The 18,758-nt window shown below is 64.0% G+C and overlaps 2 protein-coding genes across 4 annotated transcripts in view; one reads left to right on the top strand and one right to left on the bottom strand.

Moving 5' to 3' along the window:
• The first annotated feature begins 1,595 nt into the window (after positions 1 to 1,595).
• Positions 1,596 to 9,605, top strand: MFGE8 (milk fat globule EGF and factor V/VIII domain containing). Of its 2 annotated transcripts, XM_056113845.1 has the most exons (9): positions 1,596 to 1,744; positions 3,328 to 3,453; positions 3,892 to 4,023; positions 5,346 to 5,527; positions 5,635 to 5,790; positions 6,331 to 6,475; positions 8,065 to 8,249; positions 8,914 to 9,069; positions 9,163 to 9,605. In XM_056113845.1, the coding sequence occupies exons 1-9, from the start codon at positions 1,672 to 1,674 to the stop codon at positions 9,298 to 9,300; spliced, it is 1,293 nt and encodes a 430-aa protein (XP_055969820.1). In that variant the 5' UTR covers positions 1,596 to 1,671; the 3' UTR covers positions 9,301 to 9,605. The 2 variants fall into 2 exon arrangements, with proteins under 2 accessions (XP_055969820.1, XP_055969821.1); XM_056113846.1 differs by lacking the exon at positions 3,328 to 3,453 and having other exon boundaries at positions 1,598 to 1,744; positions 9,163 to 9,399.
• Positions 9,606 to 10,826: 1,221 nt separating this feature from the next.
• ACAN (aggrecan) overlaps positions 10,827 to 18,758 on the bottom strand; it is a 34,613-nt gene continuing 26,681 nt past the window's right edge. Inside the window, exons 14-19 of one of the 2 annotated variants that reach the window (XM_056113839.1) lie at positions 14,061 to 14,174; positions 12,105 to 12,263; positions 11,935 to 12,017; positions 11,554 to 11,698; positions 11,140 to 11,322; positions 10,827 to 10,972 (exon numbers count right to left, since the gene is read on the bottom strand). In XM_056113839.1, coding sequence (XP_055969814.1) covers positions 10,908 to 10,972; positions 11,140 to 11,322; positions 11,554 to 11,698; positions 11,935 to 12,017; positions 12,105 to 12,263; positions 14,061 to 14,174 — 749 coding nt within the window. In that variant the 3' untranslated portion in view covers positions 10,827 to 10,907. The remainder of the gene's footprint in view (positions 10,973 to 11,139; positions 11,323 to 11,553; positions 11,699 to 11,934; positions 12,018 to 12,104; positions 12,264 to 14,060; positions 14,175 to 18,758) is intronic. The other variant, XM_056113840.1, reaches the window with a different exon arrangement.

Raw genomic sequence — 18,758 nt, 5'->3', positions numbered from 1 at the left:
GATGCTGGGAATCGAACCTGGGTCTGCTGTGTGCAAGGCAAAGGCCCTACCTGCTGGACCATCGTTCTGGTGCCCCAACCTGAATCTCTTTTTCCATTTCTGGCCCTATTGTCCTTTCTAGAACCTCCCCATGCAGTGCATGGGTGAAAGCAGCACCCTTCCTTATTCGTGGGCTCTTCTTGCTGTTGTTTTTGGGCCACATCCAGCAATGTTCTGGGCTCACTCACTCCTGGTGGGTTCAGGGACCACATGGGGTATCGAGGATGGAATTCGACTGGCTGTGTGCAGGCGCCCTCCCACTATCCTGTATCTCTGACCCTGAGGGACTGTCTTTCATCCAAGGGTTTTAGATGTAGTTTCCCATAGATTTGCCTTATCAGGTAAGGAAGCCAAATACTCCTCGCTTCGGTCCACCCTGAGGGGCATCGGGAATTGAGTGGATGGTGTCTGCTCGTGGCCTCCTGGACAGTGAGGAGAGGGCTGATGTCAGCAGCTGGCTCCAGGCTGGGTCTCAGTGAAGTCGACAGGGAAGAGGGCTGGGCTTTTTTTCCCTCATCTGTCTGGAATCCTATTCTTACAACTATTTATTTGAAAGTATATTATTTATTTAGAAATAGGTAACGCTTGAGAAAAATTAAAAAAAAAAGATTTTAGTGGAAAACAATGCTGACGAGCCATGTCCTTCCCTGCCCCTCTCCCAGCCTCCGTGTCTGTCCTCAGAGCTCGGGCTCATTTCCTCAGTTATTGTCTAAGGCCACATCCAAGGATCAGGGCGGAGGTAAACACTTGCCCCAGAGACCTTAGAGCCCGCAGATCTGAAACTGTGCTTATCTGACCTTTGACAGAGGAAAGTCTGCCACTGCTTTTGTCTCTTGGAAACGTGCGTAGCCACAGCCGAAGGGAGCAGCGTCCGGCCTCGGGGCCTTGGTGTGGCGGCGGCCACTTTGCACCCGGCGGCTCTCCGGAGCAGAAGCGCTTTGCACCCCGCCCAGCCCTGCATGCCGGGGCCTGTGTCCCGCCGCTAGTCGCGCTCCTGCCGGCACACCTGCCCACCTGAGAAGAGGCCGGAGCACCCCGCCGGCGCTCGCATTGCACGGCCCTTGTATGCATAAAGCTTAGCATCTTCCTAGAACTTGGAAACAACGAGAAGAAACAACTCCAGGGGGACCTGCTGGCTCAGGTCCCAAAGGGTGGGGTGTGTGGGGGGTGAGGGCTGCCCAGGCCCAATTGGCCCCGCTCCAGGAAGCCCCGCCCTAGAGGCGAACCGGGGCGGGGCATTCCGTCGGGGGCGTGGCTTGCGGTGTCCGGTTGGGCGTGGCCTCCCTCGCGGGGTGTGGCCTGCGCCCGAGGGTGTGGCCTGCCGCTTATAGGCTTATCGGCTCATAGGCGTGGCCTGCCACCCGGGGCGGGGCCTGAGGCCGGGGCGGGGCCTGTCGCGTTGGGCGTGGCCTGTCGTCCGGGCGGGGCCTACCGCCTATAGCCGTGGTCTACCGTCCGGGGCGTGGCCTGCCGCCAGGGGCGGGGCCTGCCGTCCTGGGGGCGGGGCGGGGCAGCCTGATTTATTCCCGTCCAGGAGTCGCCGCGAGGAGCCCGCGGTCTTCGCCTCCGCCGCCGCCGCCGCCGCCCCGCGCCCCGCGCCCCGCGCCCGGTCCAGGTCTCGGCGCCCGCAGCATGCCCGGCCCGTCCCTGTTGGTCGCGCTGTGCGGCGCGCTGCTCTGCGTCCCCGGCGCCTCCGCCTCCTCGGGTGAGTGGCCGCTCGGAAGTTCGGCCGCGTCCGTGGTGTCCGGCCCGGAGTCCCGGGCGCGCGCGAGGCCTGTCGCGGCGCCGCGGGTCGACCCGGGTGGTAGCCCCCCGCGCCGAACAAAGGAAGCCCCCTCCTCGCCTGGCCCTCTCCCCGTCCGGGGGCGCGGTGCGGGGTCCCCAGCACCCCCCGGGGCCCGCCTGCCCGCGCTCGGCCGTCCTGAGCGAGTCGCGCCTGCGGGACGCGCGTGGCGGGGGCGTCGGTCCGGGGACCGGGCTGGAGGTGGGGCCGGGGAGGGACTTGGGCGGCGGTGGACTCCCGCCCCGCCCCGCCGCAGCCCTGCACGTGGGCCCGGGAGTTCCCTTCCAGGGCCCCGGGGTGGGGCGGCCAAGGTCCCGCACGCCGCCCCCCCCGCAGCCTCTCGGGGCGGAGGGTCTGGAGCGGGGCGGGGCCGCAGGGCAGCGGTCCTGAGATCGGCCTGACCCCAGGCCTGGACTTCCCGGGCTTCCAGGCCCTGCCCAGTGACCCAGGGCCAGGCCAGCCGTGTGCCCGCGCCTTTGGATTCCGCCCTCTGCCCCTTCCGGTCCTCACCCCCCGACTCGGGCGACTGTGTCCCCGGAGGAACCGATCCGAGTGGGGGTGCTGAGGCCCCAGAGATGGGGATTCCGGGGAGGAAGGGCACACCCCTGCAGCACAGGTGGGAAGGGGGCCGTTGGCTTCCTCTTCTCTTGCCCGGTGGCGCCTGCCCTGGGGTGTTGGAGGTCAAAGGGGGCGAGCTTGACCCCACGGGGGCAGGAGTGGGGCTCAGGCCAGCCCCCAGCTTGCCTGGCCTGGCAGGGATTAAACTGCTATTTAAAGTCAATGACTAATAGCAACTTGGGAGCCGCCGAGGGGGGGAGGATGGGAGGGAGGAGGAGGAGGAGGGGAGGAGGGAGGAAGGAAGAGTAGGAGGAGGGGGGAGGAGGCAGAGGCGGAGGGAGGAGAGGAAGGTGAGACCGTGGGGAAGGTGCCCCGGAAGTCCCAGCAGCTCTCCGGCTTCGGGATTTCTGGAAACCTTCCCACCTGAGATGGGGCCTCCCTGAGTGGGGGAGGTTTCTCAGCGCCAGCCCCACGTGGGGATGCTGGGGTGTGGGGTCTGAGAGGGGGGCAGCCACTGCAGGCTCTGGGAAGAGCTCTCTATTGGGGGTCCATGCCTCCCTCCCCTTCTGTGTGCGGCAGCCCAGGCGCCCTCTGGAACTGGAGGTGAATTTCTCCCAGTTCTCACATGGGCTGTCGGTGCCCCTCGAGATAAGGGACGGGGGGCTGCAGAGGACCTGCTAGCTTCCACCCTCGCATCTGCCCTGCAAGACCCAGCTAACCCTGGTGGGACGGGAAGGATCAGCCTCCTTCCAGACATTCCTTTCCTGCCACCAGTTCGGCTGTGCTCCCCTCCCCCACCTACTCCCCTCCCCCCATCCTCCCCCCCACACACACACCAGCTCCTCTCTGCTGCCCACATGCCCTGGGATGCCTGTCTGGGGCAGTGCTGGGTCTTGGGAGTCGCAGAAAATCCCCGCTGCTCTTCTGAGTGCACCCTGTTCTTGCAGGTGACTTCTGCGACTCCAGCCAGTGCCTGAATGGGGGCACATGCCTGCTGAGTCAGGGAAGGCCCCCTTTCTACTGCCTCTGCCCCCAAGGATACACGGGGCTCATCTGCAACGAGACAGAGAAAGGTAGCCCCGCCCCCTGACCGGAGCTTGCTCTTAAGCCTCGGTCCGCCCCGTACCTCGGCCCCGCCTCCCAGGCGGAGGCCCCGCCTCCCGGGCTGAGGCCCCGCCTCCCGGGCTGAGGCCCCGCCTCCCGGGCTGAGGCCCCGCCTCCCAGGCGGAGGCCCCACCTCCCGGTCTGAGGCCCCGCCTCCCGGGCTGTGGCCCCACCTCCCAGACCTGGCCACGCCCCTCCGAGAGCCGCCTGCCCCCTTGGCAATTATCTTGGCATTCAGTTCTGGGACCCCTGTGGCCACCCCCTTGGGAGCCCTTCCATCCGGTGATGGGGGGCGGGGGCGGGAGGCAGGTGGCGCCGGATGGGGGGGGTCCTTGGGGGTGATGGAGGCCGTTTGCTGCCACCTGTGTGTGTCCCCAGCCCCTCCTGGGTCCCTTCACCCCCTGCAGGTCCCTGTTTCCCCAACCCCTGCCACAACGACGCTGAGTGCGAGGTGATCGACGATGCGCACCGTGGGGACGTCTTCACGCAGTACGTCTGCAAGTGCCCTCATGGCTACACAGGCATCCACTGCGAGACGTGTGAGTGGGGTCTGGCCTGCAGGAGAAACCTCCTGTCCCCCTTTCCTGCAGGAGGCGGGGACCCTACACGCAAAGGGCTTTCCCCCCAAAGCGGGAGGCTTTATTGGCTTTATTGCTGAAGCAGTAGGACAGCAGGATGCATAGAGGGTGTTTGCCTCGCATGCGGCTGACCTGGGTTTGATCCCCGGCACCCTTTAGCCCTGAGCACTGCCAAGAGTGATCCCTGAGCACCTCCAGGTGTAGCAAAAAACCCCTAGAGAGTCTGGGAGCTTTCTCCATCTTTTAGGACCCACGAGGCCAGTTACTCAGGCTTAGGTGCAAGAGCCTGGCTGGTTGTCTGGCCTCTGGCGTGGGGAGAGGGTCCTGCTGGCCCTTGGGGATGGCAGGAGTCTCCATGGAGATTGCCCTCCCAGCCCAGCTGCAGACCCTCCCCCTGGATCTCGCTCTCCTCCTCCCCTGCAGGGGGTGGTGGAGGGGAGTCCCCCATTTCTGCCGTTCCTCAGGCAGATGTGAGGGAATGGTCTGTGCGTTTGGGGGCCTCCAGGGAGGGGGACAAGGTGGACTCCAGGACCCGGTGGGGGCTGGTGGCAGTGCTGAGCCCAGGAATGTGGGTGCAGGCGGGGGGGCGGGGCTTCTGGCAGACAGAGGCGCCCCGGGAGGGCCAGGTGGGCCCATAATTACCTGCTGGGTGCCCAGTAACTAACCATGGGTGTGCCCAGCTGGAATTACTCACCTAGCACCTGCTTCTCAGTGGGGTCTACTCCTGGGGCGCCCGGCAGGCCTGCCGCCACGGGTGCTGTGTCTCCTTGCAGATCCCACCAACCTGGAGACTGCCCGGCCAGTCTCTGCGCTGTAGGTTGTTCACTGCTCCAGCGTTGAGTCTGGCTGGGAGTACCCGTGGCTGCCCTGAGCCCGCAGCACCCCCTTTCTGGGATCACGGGGAAGCTGATGGGCGTCAAAGAAGGCAGCTTCCTGGATGGCAGCATGGGGGGAGGGCGAGGGCAGGAAGCCAGCAGGAAAGGGCTGGGTGGGAAGGGAACTGGGGCACAGCCCCCAACCCTCATTCCCTTGCCAATGACATTTCCAAAGTTCCTGGCAGATCTGTGCACGGCAGCCATTGTCCACTGTGGCCAGAGGGGCCCTGCCCCCCGGGGAAGCCAGGGGCTAGACTGAGCTGCAGGCTTTGTTCTTGGGAACGTTTTGCCCCTTTCCCTGTACTCCCCCTGGATCTCGTTCCTCGGTGGCCCTGCTCAGCGGGCTCTGGCCATGCTGGGCTGCACTGGGTCCTCCCAGCGACCCTGACGGTGCCCCCCACCCCGCAGCCTGTGCCACGCCCCTGGGCATGGAGAGGGGCTCCATCACGGATTCGCAGATCTCAGCCTCGTCCGTCCACCTGGGATTCATGGGCTTGCAGCGCTGGGCGCCCGAACTGGCCCGCCTGCACCGCACGGGAATCGTCAACGCCTGGACGGCCAGCAACTATGACCGCAACCCCTGGATCCAGGTAGGGCACGAGGCAGCCCCCAGGTGTGTACTCACGCTCTCTGGCCTGGGCTTGGGAACATGAAGACGTGCGGGTGGTCTGGAATTCAAGGTGCCACCTCGGACCAGGTGAACCTACTGCGGAAGATGCGGGTGACAGGCGTGGTGACGCAGGGTGCCAGCCGCGCAGGCAGTGCCGAGTACCTGAAGTCGTTCAAGGTGGCCTACAGCCTGGACGGGCGGAAGTTCCAGATCATGAAGGAAAACAGCGGGCTGACGGACAAGGTGAGGTTCGAGGGGGCCCTGGAGGAGGGGAGGACCGCACGAGGTCCGTCCCGGATACACTCCGATTCCCAGAGGATGCTCTGCGGCGAGAAGCCGTCGCTCCGCTGGAGAGTGAGAGCAGCCAGAGTTGAGATGGGTTCCGTGGGGGCCGGGGACTTCTGCCCTGCATGCCAGAGTTTCAGGCTCATGCCCTGGCACTGAGTGGGTCCATCCGAGCACTGCCAGGTGGACGGAGGATAGCCCTGACACCAAAAAATGAGAACCCAGCTCGGTGACTCCCTGGAGGCCAGCTGCCGCAGTGGGGGCATCTGTGCCTCCAAGGGTTCCACGTCTCGTGGTGCGTGTTGGACCTGCTCAAGGATACCATGCTGGCCACACCTAGATGTTGGTTGGTGGTGCAACTGGTGTCCATGGGCAGAGCCTCTCTCCTGAATGCGCTGGGGAGGGGAGGTCCCCCTTCACTGGCCCCGGGGACCAGGGAGGACGTGAGAAGGGAGTTCTGGGCTGGCCGGTGCCCCCATTCTGCCTCCTCCCTCCCAGGTCTTTGTGGGGAATGTGGACAACAATGGCCTGAAGGTGAACATGTTTGAGACCCCCCTGGAGGTGCAGTACCTGCGGCTGGTGCCCATCGTCTGTCACCGGGGTTGCACCCTGCGCTTTGAGCTTCTGGGCTGTGAGCTGAATGGTTAGTGCCAGGGCCCCCTGCCCCTGCCTTAGCCTGTCCCGGGACTGCCGCGTGCCCATGGCCTCCTGATCCTGCAGAGGGGAGGAGGGAAAGAAAAGGAACAGGGGCACCCTTTGGGTTCTGCAAAGCACCCTCACTTACTCTGATTCGGAGCATGGGTGCTGACTCAGCACCAGCTCGCTGGGGGTAGGGAGGCGGGGGGGGGGCGGGGGGAGAGGGGCCGGGGCCGAAAGCAGGGGTGGAACCAAGGGTAGGGGCTGGGAGTCGGAAGTGGGGGTTGGGGCCGGGGCTCTGCAGGCCAAGCATGTGCTCTGGGAGCCCGGAGCCCTCGCCGCATCTGTGGGGTGAGAGATGGATGATGGGAGGGAACGGAAGCCCACCCGAGCCATTGCTCACTGCGCACAGCTTGGGGGACTGTTCACTCATCTAGTGGTCCTCCTACACCCCTATTCCTGTGGCGTGCCCCAAGAGTCACGGACGCATCTGCAGAGGTCAGGGGGCCCAAAGCTGCAACCCTTCCGCTTGCTCCTTCGCCCGTCCCTGTTCTCTCGGTGCCACCTGCTGGCCGCGAGTGGACCTGCAGCGCTTTCGTTTCCCAGGGTCTTCCCCCTGTGCCCTGGTCTGACCCCTGCTGGCCGCTTGCAGAACCGCAGCGCCTGTGGTTCCCAGGACCTTCGCTCCGTGCGTCGGCAGCTGCATGCCGGGTTCTGCCATCCCATGCACACACGCTTGGTACCGCTCAGAGCTGAGTCTGGGGCCTGCCGGGCTTGAGTCTGGTTTGGATCAAATCATGCGCAGCCTCCCGGCCCTGGTTTTCAATATTTGGCTACTCTGGGCTTTCCACTTGGTATTGTCCCTGGTAACGTCAGAAATTGAACCCCGGCCTCTGGCATGCTGAGCCTTGGGGCTCACTCTCTGGCACTCCCCTTCTAAAACTGGGTTGTCTCTTTAAATCTGCAGCAAAGTTTGTTTTCCAGGGCCAGAGAGAGAACACAGCGGGCAGGGCACTTGCCTTGTTGTGGCTGACCCGGGTTTGATTCCTGGCACTAGCAATGGCCCCCAAGTTCCTTCAGGGGTGATCCCTGAGCATAGAGCCGGGAGTGAGCCCCGAGCACAGAGCCGGGAGTGATCCCTGAACACAGAGCCGGGAGTGAGCCCCGAGCACAGAGCAAGGAGTCAGCCCAGAGCATAGAGCCGGGAGTAAGTCCTGAGCACTACTGCATGTGACCCAAAAACCAAAGAAAGGAAAAAAAAGACCATCGGCATTTCTGTGTCTCCCACCATCTGAGACGGGATGTTCCTTCTGCGAAAGGGAGTTCAGGCAACTGTCCGTGACAGCCACATCTGGGCCTCTGCCCTGCCCCAGCCAGCACCTCTGTCCGGAAGGACAGAAGGACAGAAGGAGGGAGTCCAGTGTGTGGATCCTGGCTGTGTCCTGCCCCCTGAAGCGGTCAGGGAGGGCTTCTTAGAGGACCTGTCTCTGAGGTCGGGGTGGGAAGTAGTGGCTCAGGGCCTGTGCTGTGTGGAGGGAAGTCGGGGTGAGGGGAGAGGAGAGGACACCCGTGGGTGACGGTCCCTCGTGTCGGCAGGATGCTCCGATGCCCTGGGCATGAAGGACAACACCATCCCTGACAAGCAGATCACCGCCTCCAGCATCTTCCGCACCTGGGGCCTGAGCGCCTTCAGCTGGTTCCCCTTCTATGGCCGGCTGGACAGACAGGGCAAGTTCAACGCCTGGACGGCGCAGAGCAACTCTGCCTCCGAGTGGCTGCAGGTGGGTCCCGCACCAGGGTGAGGGACCGCAGCTCTCAGAGCTGTGGCCTGTGACCTTGACCTTGAGTGACCTTGTAGCCTCCGCCACTGTGCCCCTTGATGCCATTTCCGAAACACCTGTGCATTTTTTTCCTGGGTCACACCCAGTAATGCTTGGGTTACTTCTCGCTCTGCACTCAGGAATCGCTCCTGGCAGTGCTCAAAGAACCCTATGGGGCACCGGGGATCAAACCCGGGTGGGCTGTGTGCAAGGCCCTCCCCGCTGCCATAGCTCTTCAGCCCCTGGCCTGGTTGCACTGACCCCTGCTCCCTTCAACTCCCATGCACCCCCCACCATCACCATTCCTGGGAGGAAGAATGTGTGTGTGTGTGTGTGTGTGTGGCTGTGCATGTATATACATGTGTGGACATGTTTACACACACACACACGCGTGTGCTCCTGTATACAGCTGCATGCACTCATACACGTGCACACCTGGGCCTGCATTCCTGGTGAGTGCACACACATGGGCCGTGGCTGTGCAGACCCATGTGTGCACCTGTATGAGTGCGTGCAGAGAGATGACTGGGGTCCCCAGGGAGGGATGGGGGGGAGAGAGAGAGGTGGGGGCCTGGGTCCCCAGGGAGGCCAGGCCCCTCCCAGCAGCCCTGGCCTTTCCCTGCAGATCGACCTGGGCACCCAGAAGCGGGTGACGGGCATCATCACCCAGGGTGCCCGGGACTTTGGCCACGTGCAGTACGTGGCTGCCTACAAGATCGCGCACAGTGACAACGGCCTGAACTGGACCGAGTACCACGAGCAGGGTGCCACGGAGAGTAAGGTGGGTGGTGTGGGCACGCCGTGGGGCCGGGGTGGGGGCGCCCCTCCAGCCCCGGCGCACCTCACCGCTCCCTGCCCTGCCCTCTGTCCCCAGATCTTCCCTGGCAATCTGGACAATGAGTCACACAAGAAGAACGTGTTTGAGACGCCCTTCATGGCACGCTTCGTGCGCATCCTGCCCGTGGCCTGGCACAACCGCATCACCCTGCGCGTGGAGCTGCTGGGCTGCTAGGGCCCCCATGGCAGCTCCTCGGGGCGGGCTCCCCTCCCCCTCGCCCGCGCCCCAGCCCTCCTTCCGCCCAGCCCCTCGATCTTGGGGAAGTCGGGGGTGTCCGGACGGGCGGGGAGGGGGTGCAGGTCTCTTGCACCTCCCCAGCCTGGAGAGATGGCCACTCCTGCCGCCCCGCCCCTCCACCCCCACCGTTTCCTCCCAGCCCTGGCCCGGAAGCCAAGAGAGACTGAGGGGGTGGGAGGGGGTCTGCACGCTGGTTCTCTCCCGCAGGCCGGCAACAAGAGTATTTATGTCACCCCCACTCCTGTGTGTGACTCATTCCGTCTCCTGGGTTGGCGCTGCGTGGACTCGGGCCCGGGATGGTCAGCTGTGCCCACCAGCCCCGGCCCTCCGGGGTTCCTGAGCTCCCCTGTGGGGGGTGGGGGCAGGAACGGATGCCTGGGGGTGCCTGAGGCTCCCTCCCTCCAGCCTGAGTGCGGTTCAAGCCGCTGGCTGGGGTGGGGAGCGGATGCAGGGTTGCTCCCTCCTCCCCAGATGGCTGCTCGTCCTGCGGAAATTTCCACTTTCTCTGACCCGCAGGGCTGGCCAGGGCAGGGCAACCGGCTGGAAACTCTGACCCTTCAGCTGGGGGAGGCCCAGGGTACCACCCTGCACAGGGTTTGAGGTGGGGGCTGGGACATACCCCCACATACCGCCGCTTCTCCACCTCTGCTTAGGGCCAGCTGGTGCCAGGGCTCACCCCTAGACCCCTAGACCGGGGAGGAGGAGGGGGCGGGGAGAATTTTCTAGAACTCGGCCTGCTAATGGACTAACTGGCTGTAGGTCTGGGATAGTGCCTTCCTAGTGAGCTGCCCAGAGGGGAAGGGGGGTAGGGGTTCCCTTCCTGCACAAACCTGGGAGGTTGGTTCAGGGCTGGGGTCTCAGAACAGCCGCATTCTGACCTGAGCAGACCCGCAGGGGAACAGCGGGGCTCACTGCTGACAACCCTGTCCCGCCCCTGCCTGGGTCTCTCCTGGGGTGTCACGCCCCTGCTTGGGTCTCTCCTGGGACCCTTCCTGCGCCATGCCATGGGTGGGGGGACAGGTGGGGGCCTTTGATCCACGCTCCCTCCCAGACCCCGGCTGGGGTGACTCTTCTTCCAGTTTATTTTCGGCCACACCCGCTGTCCCACCGCCCTGGCCCCTGGCTTCAGTTTTAAACACAAACAGGTCTCTTCCAAGGTCTTTTATTATTCTTATAATCATCTTCAGTTTTCAAAAATATAAATAGGTGCGTGGAACCCTGAAGCCTGCACGGTCCCGGGGGCGGGAGGGGCGGGAGGGGCCCCGGGGAGGAAGGGCCCCACCCAGCCCTGCCCCGGCGCCCCGCGGGGACAGGACACCCACAGCAGCTGTGCGGGGCCGGGGGTCGCCTCGGTCTCACTCCCCCCCTCACCCTCCGTCCCCGGCGGTCCGCACGGTCCCCGTGTGGCTCAGGACACATCGTCGGCTTTGGCGTTGGGGCGGGTGTGTGGGGGCACGGGGGCACTCGGTGGAGGGGCCTGGCTGGCTCCCTCTCCTGGACAGCGGCTCCCTGAGGGCCAGCGGTCAGCCTGGCGGGCTGCGGGCTCAGTGTCCTGCGGGTCGGTGCCGCCGCGGGCTCCGCTGCCGGCGTCTGCGCTGGTAGGTGGCGGCTGGGGGCGAGCGGGGCCGTGAGCCCGGAGGGGACGGAGGGGACGCGGCCTCGGGCCACCTCCACGGGGCTCCGGCCACGCCCTTCCCGGGCGCGGTGGGCAGCGCGGGCAGCGGCCCCCAACCCGCCCGGGACCTCCCAGTCCCGCCCTCCCCGGCCCCCGCTCACCGTCCGTGCAGGTGACCCGGGGCTCCTCCCACTGGCCGCTGGGCAGGCAGCGGACGGTGGGCACGTGGCGCTGGACGAAGCCCCGCGCGCACTGGTAACGCTCCACCGCGTTGATCTCGTAGCGCGCCTTGGGCCGGCCCAGGGGCCGCGCGTGCTGCACCGCGGGGGGCTGTCCGCAGGCCACTGCGGGGGACACGCGGTCTCCAGTGGGCGCCGGGGCACAGGTGGGCAGCGGCCGTGCGGGGGCGGGGTCCGCGAGCGGCTGGGAGTTCCCTGGACGCCCCTGAGTCCCTCTCTGGCACTGGGTACCCGCGGCCTCCCGCCCTCTTGGCCTGCGGCTTCACCGCGCCCGCGCGTCCCGGGATCCTCCCTCCGCCTGTGCCGCCACGTGACTCGCACCCGTGCAGCCCTCACCTGTGCCCTTTTTGCAGGTGAACGGCAGGTGGTAGTTGCAGGGCACGTCATTCCACTCCCCCTTCTCGTGCCAGATCATCACCACGCAGTCCTCGCCGGTAGCAAAGAAGTTGTCGGGCTGGTTGGGCCTCCAGTTCTCATATAGCTGGGGGTGGGGTGGGGGGGACGGGTCAGGGGCTGGGCCAGGGGCTGGCAGGCCCCCAGCTGCTCGCCCTAAACGGCCGGGGGTCTGCGGCCCCCAGGAAGCAGGCCAAGCCTCCAGGCTGCCTGGGTGGCAGAGGATGCTGCACCCCAGATGGGCCCCCAAGTCCAGCCTCCCCGGCTTCTCCATCCTGCCCTGTTCCAGGTCCACTCCGCAGGCTACTCCAGCCGCGGACTCACCAAGGAGTGCCCGTCTGACCAGCGGAAGTCCCCTTCGATGGTGCGGTCATTCAGGCCGATCCACTGGTAGTCCTGGGCATTGCCTGCATGGGGGCGGGGCAGCGTCTGAGGCTGGGGGGCTCCCAAGACAGGCACTGCACCCCCACCCGTGCGCCAAGCCCTGCACTCACTGTTGACGAACTCCTGCTCCTCGGGGGTCAGGATGCTGCTGAGATGCGCCTCCTCCTCCCGGCAGCGGCCCTCAGCGTCCGCCCAGCTGGCGCGCTCGGGGAAGTGGCGGTAGCAGTGGCCCTGGAACTTGGTCCAGCCCTCTTGGCACAGCTCCTGGTCTGCAACACAGTGCAGGACTTGGCGGGGGGCGCGTTTCTGTCCCTGATGACCTACCCTGCCCCCAGCTTTTTCCCGCTGATGCCTGATCTGGCAGGCCTGTCAGGCCCAGGACCGGGGGAGACAAATGTGGATCCCAGGCCCCAGGGACTCCCGAGGAGGGGCGGGGGTGCAGGCAGATGGACATTTTGTCTTCTGTGGCAGCTGGGAAGGGGCACACACGTCTTGGACACGCTTTAGTAACCCAGGGAGTTGGGGGGTTGTCTCTCCAACTCTGCCTTCAAGGGCCTTCTGGGAAGGGGGCCTGCTCAGAACTGCCCTCCTGATGAGGGGCTGCCCAGGAGCCCCGGGCTGTCCAAGGGGTAGGGGCCACCTATGCTTCTAGGGGGAGATAGGGGTGGATGGAGGTGCCCTATGAGGTCACTTTTTTCTTGTATGGGGGGCCACACCCAGCAGTGCTCAGGGCTTACTCCCGGTTCCGCGCTCAGGGATCCCTCCTGGGAGAGGGCGCGGGGGATCCTATGGGGTGCCAGGGATGGAACCCAGGTCAACTGCATGCAAGGCAAGAGCCTGTCCACTGTCCTACTGCTCTGGCCCATGCTTGTGGGTCACTTCTTGGTCACTGCAGGACCTGAGCATTGTTATGTTATGCAGCTGGAGAAGGGACCAGGCCATGCTGGGTGGCAGTCTGCAGGAACAGCCAGAGAATTCTAGAAGGCTGGAAGCAGCAGCTGCCTGAGACCTGGAGGACATTACCAGGGCTCAGGGCGGGAATGGGGGGGCCCCCGGCACCGTCTGTTCCTCAGGGACGCCTACCTCCCAGGCCTGGCACCACCTTCTCTGTCCAGTGCCAAGAGGCTTTCCAGACACTCGGCCTGCATATTGGCATCCCTGTACCCACCCTCTGTCCCGCAACCCTAACAACACCAGACACTTATTCTTGGGGTCTGAGGCTGCAGGAGGGGAGGGTGCTCCAGGGTGACCCTACGCCTTGGCTGTGCCTGCGAGGAGCACGCCCCCTCCAGAGCCCCCTGCCCATGTGGCACCCATGGAGGCGAGCTAGGCGTTTCCATTCTTTTCTGGAGGTTTCTGGCACGTCTGCTGGCGAGTTTCCAGAGCATGGTTTTGTCAGGGGGGTGTCCTACTCAGTGGTGCCCAGGGATCATGCCTGGCGGCGCTTGGGATCATACAGGTGCCGGGGGCTGAATGGGGCGGGCCGCATGTGAGGCGAGCGCCTGCCCTCTGCGCCCCAGGCCAGAGCTCGGCCCAGGTGCAGAAGCAGAACAGCTCCTGCTTGCCCAGCTGGGCACCCCGTTCTCCCTGGCTTGCCTGGCTGCCCGGCCCAGGAAGGGATGAGGGAAGCCAGGTACGGTGGTGCCGGCAGGCCGCTAGTGAAGAGCAGGGGGCATGCGGGGGTCCTGCTAGAGCATGCGGGCAGCCCGGCCCGAGCATGCAGCCCCACGCCGGCCCCGTCCAGAGCTGGTGCGCTGCCCCTCCCCCGCCTCGCTTCTTCCAGAAAGACAGATGCGTCCTTCCCGTTCCCGCGAGTCTCACATGCAAAGCTGGTGCCTACTGCCCCTGCACCCACTGTGGGCCTGGGAGAAGCACCAGCAGAAGGTGCTTTCAAGACACCCCCGAATCTCGCTTCCTGGTCCCAACTCCCCCCGCCCCCCCGCAGAGGACAGATGTGGAGGGGGTGCAGCCCTAGGGAGCGGCCGGCCTGGAAGCTGGGTTAGCAGGAGAGGGGGAGGGGCGCTGCCGTCAGCGACGTTAGCTGAAGCCTCGCCGAGCCGGCCTACCGGTCTCGCACAGGTCGCCTCGGTAGCTGGGAAGGCACAAGCATGTAACAGCGGCAGCCCCGTCCACGCAGGTGCCTCCGTTCCGACAAGGGCTTGAGAAGCACTCGTCAATGTCTGCAAGAAACCAAGGGCCCCCGTTAGCACCCCGCGGGCCCCCGGCAGCAATGCTGCTTGCTCAGGATCCTGTGTGCCAACACCACGGTCCCCCGAGGATGTGCCGGAGTGGGTCCCGGAGTCAGAGCCGCACGCTGCTTTTCTCTCTGGGAGTTTGTTTCTGTCTGGTGGGTGGCGCTCAGGCTGGGCCACTGTCCGGGAACTGAGCCCCCCAGGCTCAGCGAGGGCAGGTTCCTCTCACGCCCAGTGGTCAGGACGTATACAGGGTGCTTGGCACTCGCCCCTATTCTTCTCCTGCTGCCGACGCCCCCTTTTCTCCCCTAAGTCCCTTCAGGAGCCTCCTGCAAACAGCGTTGGCCTCTGCGTCTCGTCTCAGGGAGGAGCAGAGGGTGGGCGTCCCCTCCTGTCTAGAGGGGCTCCCGCGGCTGAGGCTGGAGAATTGTTCCCCAGGTCTTACTCCACTCCAGGCTTCAGTCTCCTCCCGCCCTGGTCTTCTGCAAATTTTTTCAGGGTGGGGTTGGGTGGGCACTCAGCCGGGAAGTGGCCACTGACCCGGGGAGATGAGAATTTTCTTTTTTGGGGGGGCATTTCCTGCGCCACCCTCTGTGTCTGTCGTCGAAGCATCTGCTGGTTCGTCTGGAGAACTGAGTCCAGCACCGTGGCCAGTGAGCATGGCTTGCAGAGAGTGGGGCTCACCCATCCCCAGGACCCCTAACGTGTCCACGGTGCGCCCCACACGCGCTGCGTCCTCTGACTTTGCCCGCGCAGGGAGGCTGGAACATTCTCTTCTTCTTCTCTTTTTTTTCTTTTTGTTTCACACCCGGTGATGCTCACGGCTGACTCCTGACTCTGTGCTCAGGGATCACTCCTGGTGGTGCTCGGGGTTCTCATGGATTGGCTGTGTGTAAGGCCAGAGCCGTCCCCTGAAGCGTTAGTCCTTGTCACGAGTGCAGGCACAGGCATCTCCCGGAGCAGACCTGGGCGTGCCCCGCGGGATGGTTCTGGACCTCTCAGCCTTTCCCCCCAGCGGCTCAATTAAAGGTATTAGAAACCGATGGTTCCCGGCTGGGAGCGGTCAGGAGCGAGACCCTGATGCATGGGGGTGCTGAGGGGCGCCCCGGCATGCACTCGGGATTCCGGGCACAGGCCGCGGTTCCCAGCAGCAGCGGGAGCAGCAGGGAAGCTGGGCTGGGTCTCCTGCAGAGGACAGCTCTGTGTGGAGTCACTGCGGGTGCTTAAGCAGCTTCATGGGGGCACAGGCCAGGAGAGCCCCAGAGGCGGCCAAGGAGAGCCCCAGGCTGGCCGGGAGCGGGGTCACGGCGGGAAGGAAGGAAGAAGAAGGCAGCTGGGAGCTCTCAGAATCTTCTGGAACATGACACACTCTCAGAATCTTCTGGAACATGACACCCCCCCCCTCCAGTATTGCTTTTTGGGTACCAAGGTGATTTTTGCTCGGGGTCCTCAGGTGGGAACCCAGGGCAGGAGGGTGCTGGCCCAGGGAACGACTGAGAGGCAGCCATGGCTGACACTTGGGGGCTGCCCAGGGCAATGTGGTGAGGGACATCCCAAGTCCGTCCAGCCCGGTCTGTGCAGCTGCTGCCCTGGACCTCACTGTCATTGTTTCCAGGGCTGGGGAAGGGCCCGAGAGCCTCAGCGAGCACGGCTGTACCCTTGAACTGCATCTCCAGCCCTGGGTGGGAATTTCAGCCAAAGGAAAGAAGCCCAGATGACTGATTTCTCAGTTTTTGGTTTTGGGGCCACACCTGATGATGCTCAGGGCTGACTCCTGGCTCGGTGCTCAGGGATCACTCCTGGCAGGCTCAGGGGACCCTGTGGGGTGCTGCGTGGAAGGCCAGTGCTGCCCTGCTGCACTATCTCTATGGCCTCTAATTGCTTCCTTGAGAGAGGGAGTCTAGGGACTTCTCTGGGGGATTCTTGGACATCCAGGTCGGTTCCATGCAGGATCCCAAGGACATGGTGATGTTCGGGACCTGGGGGCCCGGGACCACTAGGCACCCGTGATTCTGGGGGTTTGGGGGGCTGAGAACTGAACCAGGATCTGCTGCATGCAAGACAGGCACCTCCCTTTCTCTGCCGACTCCCGTACTAGCTCTCTAACTCCCAGAGACGATCGCAGAGGCTGTGCCAGGCAGGTCACTGGGCAGGCAGGTACTTGGGGGCGGCCTTTGGGGGACGGATCCTTCTGCTAGCTCCAATGCCCGAGCAGGATGAATAGCATTAAATGGGAAAGTCCGCTCAGCGACCGTCAGTTCTCACACGCACACGAGTCGGGGAGTCTGGTTTGGGGGCCACACTGAGCTGTGCTCAGGGCTCAATCCTGGTGGGGCCCGGGGGCGGTGTCCGGTGGGGGCATGGACCCAAATGCAACTCTCAGAGGATTCAGCCCCTCACGCCTGCCGTGGGACACAAACAGGACAGGTGCTGGCACGAGTTGGGCTTAAGTGCTTTAGACATACACTCGTCCAATATGTGTTTCCACGACTAGATGGGAAGGGCTGGGGGATGCGGATGTTTCTGAGTTGCCAGTATAAGTTCCTGATCTCTTGGGTATATGGATGTGTGTGTGTGTGTGTGTGTGTGTGTGTGTGTGTGTGTGTGTGTGGTGGGGGGTGGGTGGGTCCTACCCTGCTGAGGTCAGGGGACCACATAGGAATTGAACCAGGACGGCTGCATCCAGGGCAAGCGCCTGACCTCTGGGCATTTAAGAGCCTGGACGTGGCTCTGGGTTCCAAGATGAGATGGCAGGAGCTGGCCCTGCCCAGGGAGCCCGGAGGACCCTTCCACCTTCCATCTCTGAAGTCTTTCCTGTCTAGTGGGGCTCAGATGGGGCAGGGGGGCTTTTATTAGCTCCTCCTTATACACGGTGTTCTGAGCTCAGGCCTCCCAAGCCTGGCCTTGCCCCAGCTGTGCTGTGGAGTCTTCTGGAAATTGTATTTCAGTGTTTGGAGCCAACGCTGGCAGCATTTGGGGGCTTGTCTTGGCAGAGTGCTTGGGGGTCATTCCCAGCAGTGTTGGAGGCTGCGTGGGGCCTGGGATGGAGCTGGACCTCCAGCATACAGTGCCTGCACTCAGCCCCAGGGGCGTCTCCCCGGCCCTGTCACCTATGAGCCTCTTGGTGCTCCCCCTCAGTGCCAGGACCATGTCCATCAGGGTGGGGTGGGGGGCCAGGCTGAGGATCACTCTCCCTTTGACCCTACCTGCAAACTAGGTTGAGCAGCTGTGGAGGGGGTATTGGAGGCCCTCTCAGACCCCATAACGTGGCCCTTCACCCCTGCATCCCCCGGTCTGGTCTGACTCTAACCCCACTGTCCTATGGGGACACTCTGAGAGAGACCCCAGGCCTGGTGGGCCCCTCCATGGTTTCAGGCCAGTCAGGGGATCTTAGATGCCCTTGTCCCAGCGGGGATGGGCTCGCTGCCGGGACGGAGGTGGTGAAAAGGCCCTTTGGGAACAGACTCGAGAGGAAGAGCCGTGTGGGGCCTGCGTTATGGCTGCTGTGCGTGGGTGCGGGGGCAGGTGGGGGTCTGCTGACCTGCTAGGGCAGGGCCACTGGTCCTTTGCCCCCCACCACCTCAGGGGCACCCCTCCACATGCTCCCCTGGGGAACGGACTGTGCAGACCATCCCAAGTTCACCAGGACACTGGACCCAGGGCAGTGGCCATGGACTCTGAGCCCTGACCTGCTGGACAGAGCCCCTGAGATTTCTCTCCTAGGAGGAGGCAGCCCCTCTGTGCTCTGTAGCCCCCACCCCTCCTGATGGGCTCCGGGCAGGGTTGGGAATCAGGAGGAGGAGGGTGATGTGGGAGGGGCCACATTCCTGGGGGTCACCAAGGCCCTGGCACAACTGTCCCTGCAGCCAGCAGGAGGATCAGCACCTCCAGCCTGGGATGGCCACAGAGATCCAGGTGGGACCCTCCCAGAGGGGACAGCATAGCTGGCGGCCCCCCATTGGGCATGTGGTTACATGGGGACGTCAGATGTGACCTAAGGTCAACGACAGGGACAGACACTGTCACAGCCCTTTAGGAGGGGTGAAAAGGTGGGCACAGATGCTGAGCGCCACTATCTGAGGTGTGCACGTGTATATGTGTGTGTGTGCACATGTGCATATATGTGCGTTCATGTGCTTGTGCGTGTATGTGTGCACGTGTGTATATGTGCACGTGTGTGTCCACATACCACATGTGCACATGCCTGTGTAGTATGTGTAATGTGTACATGCATATATGTGTGCATGTGTGTGCATGAGTATATGTGTGTGCGTGTATGTGTGCATGTGTGTGAATGTGTGCATATGTATGTGTATGTGTGTGTATGTGTGTATGTATACATGTGTGTGCGTGTGTGAGACCTCCCCCAAAGCATCATGATGGTGATTGGGCCAGGAAAAGAGCCTTTTCCAAAGGTCCTGCTCTGATCCGGAGCGGGATATTCAGAGCCCAGGGGCCACGTGGGGCAGGGGAGGCGGGCCCTGGCACAGACAGTATCCCCTCGCAGGTTTGGGGACTCTGGTGTTGGGCGGTCCCTGGGGCATCCCATCATACAGCCTGGGCTGAGCCAGG

This window comes from Sorex fumeus, unplaced genomic scaffold, assembly GCF_029834395.1.
Source record: "Sorex fumeus unplaced genomic scaffold, SorFum_2.1 ptg000024l, whole genome shotgun sequence".
NCBI lineage: Eukaryota > Metazoa > Chordata > Mammalia > Eulipotyphla > Soricidae > Sorex > Sorex fumeus.
The sequence above is the reverse complement of the archived record's forward strand: the minus strand, read 5'-3'. Positions and strand labels throughout refer to the sequence as shown.

Coding starts and splice junctions, on each gene's coding strand:
- MFGE8 (XM_056113845.1), top strand. CDS start 1,672: ATGCCCGGCCCGTCCCTGTTGGTCGCGCTGTGCGGCGCGCTGCTCTGC. Junction 3,454..3,891: donor CTGCAACGAGACAGAGAAAG/GTAGCCCCGCCC, acceptor CACCCCCTGCAG/GTCCCTGTTTCCCCAACCCC. Junction 8,250..8,913: donor CTGCCTCCGAGTGGCTGCAG/GTGGGTCCCGCA, acceptor CTTTCCCTGCAG/ATCGACCTGGGCACCCAGAA.